This window comes from Mustela nivalis (genome assembly GCF_964662115.1).
Source record: "Mustela nivalis genome assembly, chromosome: 3".
NCBI classification, from domain to species: Eukaryota; Metazoa; Chordata; class Mammalia; order Carnivora; family Mustelidae; genus Mustela; species Mustela nivalis.
The window spans coordinates 30,779,696-30,795,047 of NC_139022.1; the positions used below are offsets into that span (position 1 = coordinate 30,779,696).

At 49.9% G+C, this 15,352-nt stretch overlaps 2 protein-coding genes across 12 annotated transcripts in view; one reads left to right on the plus strand and one right to left on the minus strand.

The window, feature by feature from the left end:
- On the minus strand, positions 1-8,665 carry TRIM7 (tripartite motif containing 7). The gene is made up of 8 exons (XM_082723598.1): positions 8,001-8,665; positions 6,977-7,072; positions 5,641-5,871; positions 4,850-4,872; positions 4,438-4,553; positions 3,898-3,933; positions 1,900-2,438; positions 1-1,419 (listed from the first exon to the last, which is right to left on the minus strand). Exons 1-7 carry the CDS (start codon positions 8,505-8,507, stop codon positions 1,927-1,929), a joined length of 1,521 nt encoding a protein of 506 aa, XP_082579724.1. The 5' UTR covers positions 8,508-8,665; the 3' UTR covers positions 1-1,419; positions 1,900-1,926.
- Positions 7,692-15,352, plus strand: part of TRIM41 (tripartite motif containing 41) — a 25,043-nt gene continuing 17,382 nt past the window's right edge. For 4 of the 11 annotated variants that reach the window (XM_082723568.1, XM_082723572.1, XM_082723575.1 and 1 more), the window contains exons 1-2: positions 7,699-7,747; positions 15,160-15,331. The gene's annotated coding sequence lies outside the window, so the exon portion shown is untranslated. Of the gene's footprint in view, positions 7,748-11,216; positions 11,296-13,142; positions 13,294-15,159; positions 15,332-15,352 lie in introns of those variants that run through there. The other 7 variants (XM_082723577.1, XM_082723573.1, XM_082723574.1 and 4 more) reach the window with 4 other exon arrangements.

Here is a 15,352-nt window from a genome sequence, read left to right on the forward strand (position 1 = left end):
TTTTTTTTTTAAGATTTATTTATTTATTGGAGAGAGAGAGCATTTGCTGGTATGGGGGCGGGGGGAGTTGTGCAGATGGAGCGGGAAAGAGTAATCTTAAGCAGGCTCCACGCCCAGCACAGAGACCCACAAGGGGCTCTATCTCACCATTGGAGATCATGACCTGAGCGGAAGTCAGGAGCCAGGCACTTAACTGACTCAGCCACCCCTGTAGGCTGGACTCTTATATGATCCTGTTCCCAGCCCATAAATCATTAGATTCTGATTACCTGGTGCTTTGTCCACTGGGTCTGCCTCTAGAACAGTATCATGCCTGCCCTGTAAGACCGTTGTATGCAAAGTGTGCTTGAAACCTCTCAGGGACGAGCACAGGAACTCCATGACACTTGCAGACCAGACTATCCAGTTGTCACTGTCCCTACAGTGACACTGCCCACACACCTGTCTAAACCTGTGCGGGACAGAATAGGCTGAGATTGGCTTTCATCTAGCCAGGTAACCAGGTAGTGGTGGATGAGATCTAGGCCCCTGACCTAAATATGGGGTGGCTAATATTTAACAACAAATGAAAAATAGGGTCTTATCAAACTGACATAGGTCTGTTTGCAATACCTAAACCTTATTCACATGCTGATAAATGCCCTCTTTGTAATCCACACACATACACCCCTGCCCCCTCCATCCAAGATATTAACACATGTGCACACATTGCTCACACACTTAAACACACCTGCTCACCCAGTCTAGCAGAAACCTTTGCTCCTGCCGTGCTCTTGCACTCAGACTGGGGGAGTCAAGAATGAGCTCAGCTACCCTAGAAATGAGCTCAGTCTATATTTCTATCTCCTCTTCCCTTTTCCCTGGGGAGCAATAAGTGGGGAACAGCCCAACACCCCCTCCCCAAAGCCCACCCAAACAGAAGCTAGGGAACAATCAGCCAAGGGATTAATACCCCACCAGGGCACAGGCTGAAGAGACCTTGGCACTAGACTGCTGCTGGCATACATTTGCCAAGTTCTAGAAAGGGTATGTCAGAGGCATGTCTGTGCTATGTGCAGTCCCCTCCTGATGGCAGCTGTGTCTGTAAAATCGTAAGTGCTGTTCTGTGTTTCAAAATTCCATAACCTGTGGTCTCCTTACTCAAGGGAGACTATACCTTTGCATCTGAAAGGGGTTCAGGCATCTGTGAGAACACAGGGCTGTCATTGTGGCTGAGAATGTACATATCACTCTTTCTGTATCATCAGCTTGAGGAGTACTGGTAGGTAGCCAGGTCCTGGGCTTTCCTCTCGTGTACAGGTCAAGAATCTCCTTCCAGTTCTGGCCCAGGCTGTTCTCTGAGCTGGGAGGGAGTACAGCACTCCTTTCTGAGTAGAGACCCCAGGTCGGCTGGATCCAGGTGTCTGGAGGCAGAGCTGACTGCAGACAAGAAGGGAAACCAGAAGGGATGGTGAACTGGGCTGTCTGGGCCTGACCCTGCGCACTGACAGCACTGGGTTTGGTGCTGCTGGACAGAACCAGAGGCCATGCCAAGCCCAGGCAGGAAGCCCCAGAGATGGGAAGTACCTCTGTCAGCACGTGGGCTCCCTCCTCATCCCCCTCCACTTCCCCATAACTCGGGCCAGATCCACTTGCTGCCAGCAGGCAGAGGACAGGCCCTAGGGGCCAAGGACTCTCTTCCCCCGCTCAGGTGCCGGGCGGAACCCTTTTCCACATCGCCTGTTCCACTGGCTCCAGTGTTGTGGGTCTGCAGGAGCCCCTCCAAGGCCGCCCAGGCCAAGTCCGAGGAGCGGCGAGTGGGGCAGGCCCGAGGTTACCAGGAGGCTCCGACACTGGTAACTTTAAACTGCCTCCCCTGGGCAGCCGGGACAAGGAGGAAGGCATCCTTGCCTGACTCACCCTCTGGGGCAGGCGGACGAAGCCCTCTCAAGGCCAGATTCGCAGGTAGGTGCCGGTGGAGCAGACGGAGAAAAGGGGGAACACGCGCTCGTGGAAATTGACGCGGAAAGTGTACAGGTGGCGCATGTCCTCCGCGGCGTAGAAGGACACGGCCCCCACCTCCAGATCCAGGGCCACCCGCACGCGGGACAGCTGGCCACAGCTGAGGGGCGTCCGCTCGGGGCTAGTCACCGCCCAGTACTTGCCACTGTTGAGCTGCAGCGCCCAGACGCCCTCCTCTGGGGTGAAGGGCGTGAGGCCCTTGCGACGCACGCTCTCCCGCGCCACGCCGAAGGCCCAGCCATCCTTGGAGCCCACTTCCACCTCCCAGTGGTGCCGGCCAGAGGAGAATCCACAGGACGCCAGCACTCGCGTGTTGGTGTCAAAGCGGCATGGGTGGCAGGGCACGTCCTGCGCCCGCTGTCCGAGGCGCACGCTCTTCAGATCCAGAGAGAGAATGAGGCGCGGGTTGGCCGTGTCCGGGTCCAGGGTCAGCTCCACTGAAGGCAGACACAGGGAGGGACGTCCCGTGCAAGCCCCTTGCTCAGCCCTCCCGGCTACCTCTCCACCACCATCCCCCCACAAGCACGCGGGGAAGTCAGACAGGTGGAGGGTAGGAACCTGACTGGGATGCCAGTTCAAAGAGATCCACAAATCCCATTTAAAAGACAATGGGGGGCGGGGATTTTGAACACTAGATACTGGAAGGAACTATTACCTTTTCTAATGGTGACTATGGTTTCATGGTTTTCTAATTTTTTTTAAGTATATCTTTAGAGATAACATTTATGGAAATATTTATGGAAAGAACTTATTTGTGATTTGCTTCTAGTGGGAAGAAGTGGGTAAGGGTGTTTAAGAAAAATATTAGTTGAAGTTGTGTGATGAGAATGTAATATTCATTGAGATCTCCTACTTTTGTGTATGTTTAAAATTTTCATAATAAAAACTTAAAATGTGCACACTTGTCCTAATTACTATCTTCCAGGACTGCTGTTGCCCAGGGGAATCCCACAGTTCAGTATCCCTGCCCTCCTGCAGCTTCCTTTCTGGGGGGAGGGGAGAAGAGACAATAAAACATAAATATGGATGATAAGAAGAATCAGGAGAGAAAGATGTAATTTCAGAGTGGCGAGGGAAAGCGAAAAAGCCTCACTGCAATTCAGCCTCATTGCAATTCAGCAATGACATAAAGGAAGTGAGGAAGCCACATATACTGAGGTCTAGAGGAAGCATATACCAGGCTGAGCCCCAGCCAAAGCAGTGCAAATGCCCTGAGGTGGGTGTGTGCTTGGTGTACTTCAAGAGCAGGTAGGAGGGCTTGTCATGTCTACACAGAGGAAACCAGGGGAAGAGTGTGCACTGAGGCCTGATCCCTCAGCCTAGAAGACCACAGTGAGGACTGTGGTGAGGGAGACGGGCTGTCCCAGGGTTCCGCACAAAGGAGGGGCATGGTCTGACTCAGCTGGTTTAGATTGTTCCAAGGTAAATTCTGACTTAGCTTGTTCAGTCATCAGCATCAGGAGTACGTGCCCTCCCCTCGCCTGCCCTCCTGTGGGTTTGGCTCCCATTCACCCCAGAGCTCTGCAGTAATCAGAGGGAGTAAACTCCCTTCCTCTCTTCAGTCTCCTCCTGCTTTCCCTGACCACCCCCAACGCGCCACCCCCCAACACACATACAACCTGTGTCCCCAGGAGAGGTCTCTGTCTGTATGGGAGTGGAGAGAGGGGAGAGCGCCTGGTCCAAGGGAGTGACCCACAATTTATAGGCCTACAAGTCCCACTGCAGCCTGAGGGAGCCAGAATTGGGAGGCAAGGATGAGGAAGCAGACAGCAGAAAGCAGAGGCAGGCAGGCAGAAGGAACAAACATGCACAAAGCCCAGAGAAACCTCATGGGCAAGGACTGGATTCTCTGCATGGCCAGATAATGGGAACTCCCTTTCACAACAACCATCATACCTTTCTCCTCTTTCTCCAGCTCTCCCCGAAGATCCTCTGAGGAGGAAAAACAAAGCAGTGTATGTGTAACTGACTGGGGAGATCGTCTATTTGGCAATGATAGCAATACCACCTCCTCTGACATTTATAGCCCTACCCGCTCACCCACTCCCCAGATACCCCAAAGGCTGAGAGTTGATGTGCAGGCACTGGGTCAAGTGTCAGGGATGGGGAAGGGCAGTATCCTAGCTCTACCTCTCCAGCTTCCCCCTCTTTTGCCTGAGCTGGTCTGAGCTGAGCTCTTCTTCTCATCCCTCTTTTTGCACCTATATCCCCCTCTACCCTGACTGTCCCTGGGGGAATCTTTGTGCTAGGGAGATGGAGGGCTGCTGCTGAATGGATTTGCTACCACCATTTCCCTGCACCAGTCTGGCCTCGACACACCCTAGCTCCTATTTTCTCACATAGCTTTTGGAAAGGCACATCCTTGGTGCCTAAACTACCAAAACACAACATGGCCACCAGCACTGCATGGCCCAGCCCCAAGCACAGGCCTCTTACCTTTGAACTTCTTGAGCAACCCCTTTAAGACAAAGGTCTTGAGGGAAACATTCCAGACTTTATTCTTCATCTCAGAAGAGACCGTGGTTGGCTTGGGGCCAGGCACATTGTTGCATCTGCAGGACAAAGACCCTGAGGAAGGCCCCCAAACACTGTCCTATTCCCACTGGGCTAAGACAATTAGGATGGCAAGGTCCTCCTGCTGGGGAGAGTTGAAGAAAGGAGAGGCTGATCTTACACCAAAATATCCACAGCCAGGCAGGTGGACATTTGCCTTGGGGAGGTACACAGATAAGACAGTGTAGGAGCTGGGAGGTGAGAGGTCAGGGGTGAGGGAGTGAAGAGAGACAGCTCAGTGGAAAAAGAGAAGAGCCAGCTTGGAGAGGCCTAAGTAACTCTTAGGTCCACTCACCTCCTTAGTGTGTTTCGGAATTCCTGGAAAGAAGGATAAAAGAAAACCAACTCAGCATCAGGTAACCTCCAGTCACCCTTGATAAAATAACCTGGTCTCTTGTCCTGCTTCTAGAGGAATAAGCAGTACCGTGTACCAGCCCCCACCATCTGCATGGGTCTAGATGGCAATGGCTTTCTGCTGGTCGCTGATGACTGGGTGTCTCATCACCTCCCTTCCCACAGCTTTGCAAAGGCTCCCTTCATTACAGATTCATCACTGGAGCCATGTGCTGGGATCTAGTGTTTCCTGCACTCTCGACACCACCCCAGATAAGAACAGTCCTTTGGCAATGACTGGTCACTCAGATCAGCATCTTTTAAATGACCATGCTTGACCCATTTGTGACCTGTGATGTTTATTTGTGGATCGTGACTATTTACTTTCAAAGAAAGTAGAGTAGAAAATGTCAAAATATCAAATGCATGTATTAAAGAGAAGCATTCTTTTCTGAGACTTTTGTCACAAGGCTTCTCTATGCCTTGTATATAGCTCTTTGGATCTCCTTTCTGTCTGTTATGAATTCATGAATCGCTGAGTAAAACCAGAAAGATCTTTATTGTGGCTCAAGGTCAAGAAAGTTTTGAATCTTTTTATACCTTTAACCCTGGGAGAATCGGGGCAGTCTTCTCCTGTCCTCTTCTGCTCAAGTATGTGATTCTACTAAACTCACAGAATCTGACTCTGTTCTCACTTGCCATTTGTGATGCCTTAGGATAAATGATTCATACCTCTGGCCAATCCAGACTCACCTGGAGAAAGTCAAGGTCAGGCTTTCGAGATGTCTCCTGGATCTGGCTGCTGAGCTTGGAGAGCTGGGTGATCTCACCCCCAAGCTGAGCTATGTTCTCATTCTGCTTCTGTGTCACCTCCCGGGACAGCTCCTCCAGACGGCCCAAGAGCCTGCCCTCCTGCTCCACCAGGAAGGCCCGCAGTGCCTGGAACTCTGCGCTCACCTTCTCTCTCTCAGCTGCCATCTGCTTCTGTGTCAGGAAAGTAGAAGTTAGACGGGCAATGGCACATCAAGATGTAGCATTTGGAGAGTAGCCTCAGTCATCCCACCGGACAGAATTCCACCCACCTCACTGTTCAGCGGTCAGAGGCTCACCTATACATACCCACCACCCACATCTTCTAGTTTAAATATCCCAACTCTGAGCACACAGCGGCTTCAACACATGCTCCCATATCCCCTGTCACAAATGTGCTTTCTCACCAACCTAGAGCAGCAGCAAACTTGCCACAGAACCACCCTGGGCTATAGCTGTCTCATTTGGAAAGGAGGAAGAATAAAATAGGGTCTCTCAGAGCCACTGTATGGATTAAACTGAGGTCACTTCCTCCTCATGCCCAAACACATGTATTTTGAGTTAAAAACAAAATGGAGTCACCCATGCTAAGTCCCATACCAGGAAACAGAGATGTAATTACAGATTCAATTTTCCCAGAAAAAGAATTTTAAAAAAGACAAGCAAGAATCCCCTGATCAGCATTAGTTAAGTAACTACCTGATAAACCCCTACCCTCCCCAAGAGGGAAAGTAACTTTGTAATAACCAATCTGCTTTTTGGCTTAGTATAAATTCCTTGTTCCTGCTCCCTTCTGCCTATAAAATCTTTTGCCTTGTATAGCTTTTCAGAGTTTGGGGTTTTTTGTTTGTTTGTTTGCTTGTTTTTGTTGTTCTTGTTTTTTGTGTGTGAGAGAGAGAAAGAGAGAGCACAAAAAAGGGGAGCAGCAGGCAGAGAGGCAGGCTGCCCGACATGGGCTCAATCCCAGGACCTGGGATCACAACCTGAGCCAAAGGCAGAAGCTTAGCCAACCAAGCCACCCAGGCGCCCTTTCAGAGTTCTTTCCTATCTGCTAGATGGGCTGCTGCCCCATTCATGAATTGCTGAATAAAGACAATAATATCTAAAAAATTTTACTCAGCTAAATGTTCTCCTTTAACATTTGTCATCCCTCCAATTTTCACTCTTGACTTTACTTCTTTTTAAAGAATGCCCCCACAGGGCCAGGATGGTGGGCGGTCCTCTGTTGTCACTGAAAGAGGGCCCACCTGGGGGAGCACCAGGGGGGTGCTCAGCTCACCAGAAGCTCCTTGCTCTCCTTCTCTTCCGTGGAACGGAACACCTCATAGTCCTCCAGATCCTTCTTCAAGACCTTCAGCCTGGACTCTAGGAGTTCCTGTGGTGGGGGGGGGGGGTGAGAAAGGAGACATTATGGGGGAAGACTCTGGAAACCCCAACTTGTGCCTTTCTGGAGCTATCCAGGAGAAAGAGAACCTCTTCATTGAATAGAGGAGGCAGGGTTGAAGCCATATCTGGACATAGGAATGGCTACCACCTGCACAGGCTCACATAAGGGAAGAGGGCAACTGAAGGGTAACTCCTATGCCCCAAGGTCTTATTTCCTAAAGACCATCTGTACACAATACAAGCTGAAATGCAGGCTATGTACAAGCCCAGCCTACCTAGTCTTCCCCGCTGCTTTCCTCCTCACCATCAGAAAGCCTCCTGGATGGGAGGGCTGGAGTGGGGTAAGGACTAAAGAAAGACTGGGGGCTGTGTGTCCATAGCCTCTGTGGACACCCCAGAAAGGAGGCAGGGAAGAGACTGCCCCAGATCCGTATCTTTGACACAGCCCAAGACTGCGTTTGGTTCTCTACTCAACCCAGGAGTCCCCCACTGCCTGGCCCCAACCCCTCAGAAGGCCGTCCCACTCGGGTCCAGGACGCGAGGGCGCAGCACACCGCCACGCCCAGGGAAAGGGCTGAGAGAGGGGGCAGGGAAATGTGGGTGTGGCTGAGACACTGCTGGAAGCCGTGGAGAGAATCGCCAAGTCCGTGGAGGTATCGCGAAGGTGGGCCAGTAGGGAGCCCAGAGGGAAACTCGAGGATGGGTGGGAGGGTGGTGTTGGCGGAGCAGCGGCGACACAGCGAGAGCCGCACTCAGCACCCAGCGCTGGGTAGGTAGATCGGCAAAGGAGGAAAGAGGCAGGGTCTCCCCCGGGCCCCCCGCCTGCCCGCGGGCCGTCTGCGCCGCGCGCGCTGGAACGACGCGAGAGCTGGGTCTTGGCTGTCTGCGCGGGGGTGGGGGCAGGGCGCGGCGCTCACCTTCGCTTCCTGCACAGCCTCGTCCAGCGGCAGCACTGCGTGCGCGCGGTGTTCACGGGCGCGGTCACACACCACGCATATGGCGCGCCCGTCGTCCTGGCAGTAGAGCTTGAGCGGTTCGCCGTGCTGGACGCACCCGGCCGCTGCCGCCTGCGCGGGCCCGCGCTCCCCCGGCGCGGCCGCCGGCAGACTGAAGCGCCGCAGCAGCGTGGTCACCGAGGCCAGCTGCCGGTTGGGCCGCAGCTGGCCGGGTCGCACGGGCTCTCGGCACTGCGGGCAGGGCAGCGGGCCGGGCAGCGGGCGGGACGCCGCGGGGGCTCCCACGGCGGGGCGCTCCCAGCAGCGCGCAATGCAGGAGCGGCAGAAACTGTGACCGCACTCGACGGACACCGGCTCGCGGAACATCTCCAGGCATATGGAGCAGGTGGTCTCCCCCTGCAGCTCCGCGGCCAGTGCCAGCGCCTCGGCCCCGGCGCCGGGGTCCGTCCGCGGCCCCACCGCTGCCATGCGCTCCCTCGGCGTGCCTGAGCCGGGCGGTGCTGGGGAAGTAGAGGGGCCCTACAGTACGCGGTTCCGAGTGGGTTGGCCAGGTCCGGCCTCCGAGCACCCACTGGGAGAGGAAGGGCGGGGCTGGAGCCGGACTGGTGGAGACCGGAGCTGAGAGCTTGCCCGGCCGGGAAGCGAGACCGGAGCGAGCGCGCGGTGGGCGGGCCAGACCGTATTTATGGATCGGATCCAAGTGCGGGCGGGCGCCGTGGGCCCCACTCGGGGCCCCTCAAACACTGGCTTTGATCTGTAGCCTCTTCCGTCTCCTGGCGTCCCCTCTCCGTCGCCCCCCCCCCACCTCGCCCAGACCCTCCGCTAGCCTCTCTAGGCACCCCCAGCCTGACCCAGTCAGCCTTGGGAAACGGGCCTGGACTGGTGGGCGCACAGCTGGGCGCCACTCCCGAGCCCCACCTAGCACGGCCGGGCCAAGGGCCTAGCGCCCAGGCCGCCGTGTCAGGTTCCCGGAGTGCAGGTTTGTCCTGGACCGGGGCTGAGCTAAATTTAGGGTCTGGAACGTGGCTCTTGCCCCCACCTCCAAGCGTGCCTTGTATCCACTTCTGTGGCTTCTTCTCCCACCGTTGTTCTCCCCCTTGTTTATTCTTTCTTTAATTCTTGGCTTTGAACAAATAATACATTTACAATACATTTTCCCATTTGAATCTCCACCAAATGAACCCAGTCCTCTACTGTCCCTCCAGAACTGCCAGGAATATTTGGTTCCACCACCATTCCTCATTCCCAAAGGGCACTCGGGGCGGGCATTAGACACCACCCTCCTCAGAAACCACTCTTGTCAAAGTCACCAGTGACCTCAGTAACCTAAAGGCAAAGGCTCCTCCTCGGGCCTACCTCACCTGCCCTTTCCTCTGATGCTTCCTCCTTGCTGACACTCTTCCCAGGCATCTTTGTGGATGCTGTAGTCCCTGGCTCTCCTACTTTTTTCTTGGCCTCCCTCGTGGGTTCTTCCTCCTCTTCCTGCACTTGCTCAGTTCTTGGACCTCTCTCTATACTCACTCCTGATCTCTTCCACTTCCTCGGCTTGAAAGACCCTCTTGCGGATGCCACAGTACACATCCCCACCCAGCATCCCCTGCTGTTCCTGGTTCTCACATCCCACTCCCAGTAGCATGTTCTAAGGGGTATCACACACTCACCATATCCACAACTGTACTTCTCATCTGCCTCTCCCCCTGTTCCTTCCAGAGCCTTCCCCACACCACCCCATGTAACATCAACTCCATCCCTCCAGGTGCTCAGGCCAAACTGGGAGTCCTCCCTGTGACTCCCAAGAGGAAAAATTGCACATGCTCCACCCTCAGTCCCCTGTGTGTCCTCACTCACACCCTCCACTGCACCATCTCCAATGACCTCATGATCACAACTGTTCTCTCCCCTTTGGTCACACTGCCCTACCCCAGCTTCTCCACCCAGCTCTGAGAACAGTCCTGTTGAAATGTTAAGTCAGATCAATTTTAAGTTCTCCTCTGCTCAGACCCTCCATTGGCTCCCACTGCTCAAAGTAAAAGTTGAAGTCTTTTATAATCCTCCAAACGCCCTACCTGTTCTTTGACCCCACCCCCTGCACCCAGCCTCTCTACCTGCATCTCCTATCACTCTTCCCTGTTGACTCCTCTCTTCTCACAGGGACTGCCTTGCTATTCCTGCAAAATGCCAGCAAGATCCTATTTCAGCACCTTTGAACTGGCTTTTACCTTTACTGGGACCTCTCATTTCCCATACTTGCATGGCTTTCCCATACTTCCCACCTCCTTCCAGTTCTTGTTCCAAATGTCATCTCTCAGCAAAGCCAGCCGGGACAACACTGTTTAAAATCACCTCTTACCACACTCTTGTCCTTCAACCTGGCTCTGTTTTCTCTCTAACACTCTGGAATTTGAGCTGTTAGAGGAGATGACGGTGTCAGTTTTGTTCGTGGCTGGACTCCCAGGGTTCTAGAGCAATTCTTGTTGCACAGTAAGAAAAGTAAACTTGTCTTGGGTTGAACTGATTAAAACGTGGTTCCAAATTCAGATTTACAGATGTGGTTCACAGCGAAAAATGTGCCCAGGGTCTATGCTCCAGTCTCCTTCCATCCCAAACGATCAACGTTCCGATTGTGAATTATTTTTACACAAATATTATGTCGTTTACTACACTCCCGTTCTTCCTGGTTAATAAACGTAGCAGCCTGTACACAGACTTCCTTACTTTCCCTTTTTGGCTCACAGTTCATTTGGGGCATCGTGCCTGATGGTTTCCCCTGTTTTCCACGGCTGCCTTCGGGTGTTTATTCCGGCCCTGTTCTCCCCGCCAGTGTCCCTCAATGGATACCCGCTGCCCTGGAGTCAGTGAAGGGCTAGAACACACCTCCGGCCCTGCCCGACCGGCTTTGCAAGCATCTGGGCTGTCTTACTAGGCTCGTCGCACTCCCACTGTCCATACTAATAAGCAGCCAAGGGAAGGTACAGAGAAGATTCGAGGAAAGTGGGGATGTAGCTCAGTGGTAGAGCGCATGCTTTGCATGTATGAGGCCCCGGGTTCGATCCCCGGCATCTCCAACGCGGTGTTGCGGTTTCCTTTTTTTCCTTCCGTGCCAAGTTTCCAAACGGCGAATGTTCGCAGAGCCCTAAGGGGAAATCCCGCATCTTGGAGTTCGCCCAGAATGGAAACCTCGGCGGCGGCCGCAGTGGCGGGACCCACCCACTCCAATCCCCAGACCCTACCTCTAACCTGATTAAAATATCACAAGGTGAGCGTGCTAGTGACATTAGGAGGCCCACGTTTCCCCCTCCTTTGCGCCCTGCGCTTTCCGGGAGAGGGAAAAGGCTGGGTGGCTGGCAGAGCAGAGCAAGCAAAAAACAGACCCCGGTGGGAGGGGCAGTCGGGCAGGATCTGCGGAGGTTGAGTTTTCAGGTTTTCCTAGCGGCTGGAGTTTGCAAATAAACCCCCTTTTATGTCTGAAGTGGCTTATAACCCGAATCCTACCTTGAATTAAGAATTGTTGAAACGCAGGTTCTTAGGTGCCCGGCTAGCTCAGTCGGTAGAGCATGAGACTCTTAATCTCAGGGTCGTGGGTTCGAGCCCCACGTTGGGCGCTGTGTATCCTTTTTTGTTCACTTCTTGACTCCCTCCGGGACGAACAGAGAAATTCTATTCTGGAAATTTCTGTGTGCGATCCTGTGGATATAGGTTTTTTTGTGGATATAGCTTTGTTCACTAACTTATGATTTACTGCTAACAAAATGAATTTTACAGAAGTGTATGTGAATTATTAGTTTTTAAAATTGTTCAAATATGCGTAATAAAACTTCCTGTTTCACTAATTGTTACATGTACAGTTCTGTAGCTTTACACACATTCACACAGTTGTGCAGCTATTACCACCATCCATTTCCACAACTTTTTCATCAGGCAATACTAACTCCCAGTTCTGTCCTTCCTCCAGCCTCTGGCAACCACCATTCTACTATCATTATGACTACTCTTCATTATATATATATATCCACATGCTACACTTTTTTTTAACCCTTCATCTGTCTATAAACACTTGGTTGGGTTCCTTCTGCCCTTTTGGCTTTTGTGAAAAATGTGGCTATTAGCATGGTGTGCAAATATCTGTTCAAGTTCCTGTTTTCACTTCTGTTGAGGATATACCTAGAAGTGGAATTGCAACATACGTATTTCTTTTTTTTTTATTTTTCTTTCTAATTTTTATTCCAGTGTGACATATGGTAGTTCTATGTTTAATTTTTTTAAGAATCAACCATAGCATTTAACACAGAGTTCCACAAAATGAATTTTTAAAACATTTTTTTGAGTAGCTTGTACACTGTAGTGTTAAAAAATTGAACCATACATAAAAATATTCAGCAAAAAGGGTCTATCATATTCCCTCATTAGGTAACAATTTTTGTACTTGTGTATATAGTCTTGCACAGTCATATATCTTTTGATGCAAATATATTTCTATTTTCCTCTATTTTATACAAAAAGATAATTATAACTCATATTTGAAGATCTTTCCATCTCAAGATGTAGAAAATTTTCTAAATCTTTTTTTGCAGATGCATAATGTTCACCTGTAGATGACTCATAGTTTATTTAACAGATCACCTACCGAAGGACATTTGTATTGTTTCCAATTTCTTGTTATTATAATAAATTCTGCAGTAAATAAGTATGTAGTGTTGTTATTTTGCACTTTTGCACTCATATCTGTGGGCCAAATTCCTGGGAGTGAGATTGCTGGGTCAAGGTTTATATGTGATTGTAACTTTATGGAAATAAATCACTGGACTGTAGATCCTACGGGGTGATTGATAATCCTTCCTGTCAGCCATGAACCATGTTGCCTATTTCTCCACTGCTTTGGTGACAACGGGCAGCTTTAACAAATCTGACATGACTCTATCCCCCCAAAATCCCCTCACTGCTTGTCCTACAAGATAAGATGATATCCATTGCAGGGCACTGTCTGACGGGAAGAGGGGCCTTCCTTTTGCAGCTCACAGGAACATACTCAGGCAAAAGATTCTGAAGATCAGCGTCACTCTTATTTATGGCTTCTATAGGACAACATCATTTTTCTTTTTTCAGGCTTGTTTCTGTGAAGGCTATCATGTTTTCTTCAAAACCATGACATCACTGCAAAGCCACGACACCACTGGAAAGGCCTCAATTATTTCTTATTCTGAGAATTTTCTCCCTTGGACAGAAAGAATCCAAGTAAATACAAGAAATTAAATTTGTATGTGATTTTCCACTTGGTCTTGGTGTCATATGGGGCATATTTAAATTATTAGGTCATGCATGTGACTTATAGTTTATGATAATTATATATAATTTATAATTTACTTATATAATTATATAAATATATGATCTACATATAAATAAATAAATCAACCATCCTCTTGAATATTTTCATTTAAAACCTCATTTGAGACCGATAATTATCTCCTCGTTTAAGCTATTTACGGCTATTTTCTAGCTAGTCTAAAAATACTCCAATATCACCTATTTAACAGTCAGTGGTTTCCCTTTACTAGAGCTGGCAAAGCCTTTCTCTTAGGGTCTGTGTAGCATCAGGAGAAATGGTTCAACTACCATCAAATGCTGCCCTGTTTATAGTATATCACATTTGTTTGTGGGTGCAAAATCCCCTAAATAAAAGGCAGGTCTCGGTCACATGGTGTTGTCCTGGGGAATGTAAATTTGGGGCAAATAGGAAGACAAAATGTCAACCAGAGCAACCTAATTCTGGAGGACTGCATGCTAAAGGAAGAGTGGCCAAATAGATGACCCAGAATGACCTGCTCTTCCATTTTGTGTCAGGACCAAGTGGATTAAAATCACTGGATATTTTGGGAAACTCTCTCTGCTGTCATTTGAGATGTTTAATGTCCAAGGACTAAGGAAGGTATTTTAATATAGAAAAAAACACTAACTTGTTGTGTGATTAATATTCAATTTATCTAGTTGTAAATGTTAAAGCCTAATTTTTCTCAAGGTTTGAAGTTCAATTTACTAATACTGTTGTTGTTTTTTAAATCAAACCAGCAGTTTCTGGAACAGGAAAAGTTACTAGTTCCTTTAACTAGTTCCTTCCCTAGTTCCTTCATGAATTGTGATTATCAAAAGGCGTCATTCTGAACAACTGAGCCACTGGTGATATTTTCTTTTAGACATTCCAGGTGACAATTACGGACTGAACCCCCACTGAGTATGGAGGAGAAGGGGGGCACTGATTAGGTCACAGCTAGAGTGCAGAGCCAGGACCTGAACCTCAGTTGCTGCTGTTGTCTCCCTAACCACCAACTCATAGCAGTTAGAAACACCACGTGTATTGTCTACTTGCAATCTTCTGAATGAGCCTATGTGTTCATTATCTGTCCTTAAAAACTCCATATCGAAGTCCTACTGTATTTCTCATTAGCCTGGAAGTCCTCTTAAGAGTATAGATCCGGTGTCCTTCACACATTTTTCTAACCACTTGTAAACAAAATCAGCAGCTGGTGTGGAACGATTCACCAGAAGTCAGAGCCAGGGAGGTATGGCTGCGAATCCTTATCCTCCAAGTTCCTGGTCTTTCTTTTCGTCTTGAATCCACCAAGCACACTCCTACTTTGGAGCCTTCCAACACTCAGCTCCCTCTCCCAAAGGCCTCTTCCCAAGATCTTTGAAAGGCTGGCTCCTTTTTTCCTGACTAAGCTCACTGTCACCTCTTCTGATACATCTTTTTTAGCCCTTCTCTAATGCTGTCCTCTATTTGCTTGCCACTCTGTCAGATCTCCCTCATTAATTTTCTAACAGTTCTTTTCACCCTCTGAGACAGAGCCAGTGGGGTGGGAAGAGATAAAATTGGAATTGTAGAAGAGAGAAAACTGAAGCTGGATGATGGGCACTTGGCATTTCATAATACCATTGTCTCTACTTTAAATTTCCTAATAAAAATATTTTTAAAATAAAGCAAAAGTTTATATACTTATGAGTGAGAGATTTAAAAAATTAGGTAAGTAATTTTGTACAGTAATGATATTGGGCTTGGGGGGCTCCCCCAAAAGTCGCTGAGCTGCTTCCCTGAAGCCTTCACTTTCTTTCCCCTCTTGAACTCTAGAGCCTGCTTCTACACACCTGCAGCATCCCACAGGCTCCAGACCAACGAGCTGCCAGTGAGGCTGGGTGAAGAGGGCGGCTGGGTGAGACACCTCTGGAGGGACTGATGGTCCTTTTGACGATTCACCCCCGCTGAGGAGGACACAGTGGGAGGAATGCAGGATAGACGCCAGGTGGGTTTGCCTTAGGGGGCA

Bases quoted from the DNA above. Each gene is read 5' to 3' on its own strand.
- TRIM7 (XM_082723598.1), bottom strand. From the start codon at position 8,507: ATGGCAGCGGTGGGGCCGCGGACGGACCCCGGCGCCGGGGCCGAGGCG. The intron at 7,073-8,000 runs GTGAGCGCCGCG...CCCCCACCACAG, and splicing joins AGGCTGTGCAGGAAGCGAAG to GAACTCCTAGAGTCCAGGCT. The intron at 4,554-4,849 runs GTGAGTGGACCT...TTTGTCCTGCAG, and splicing joins TTCCGAAACACACTAAGGAG to ATGCAACAATGTGCCTGGCC.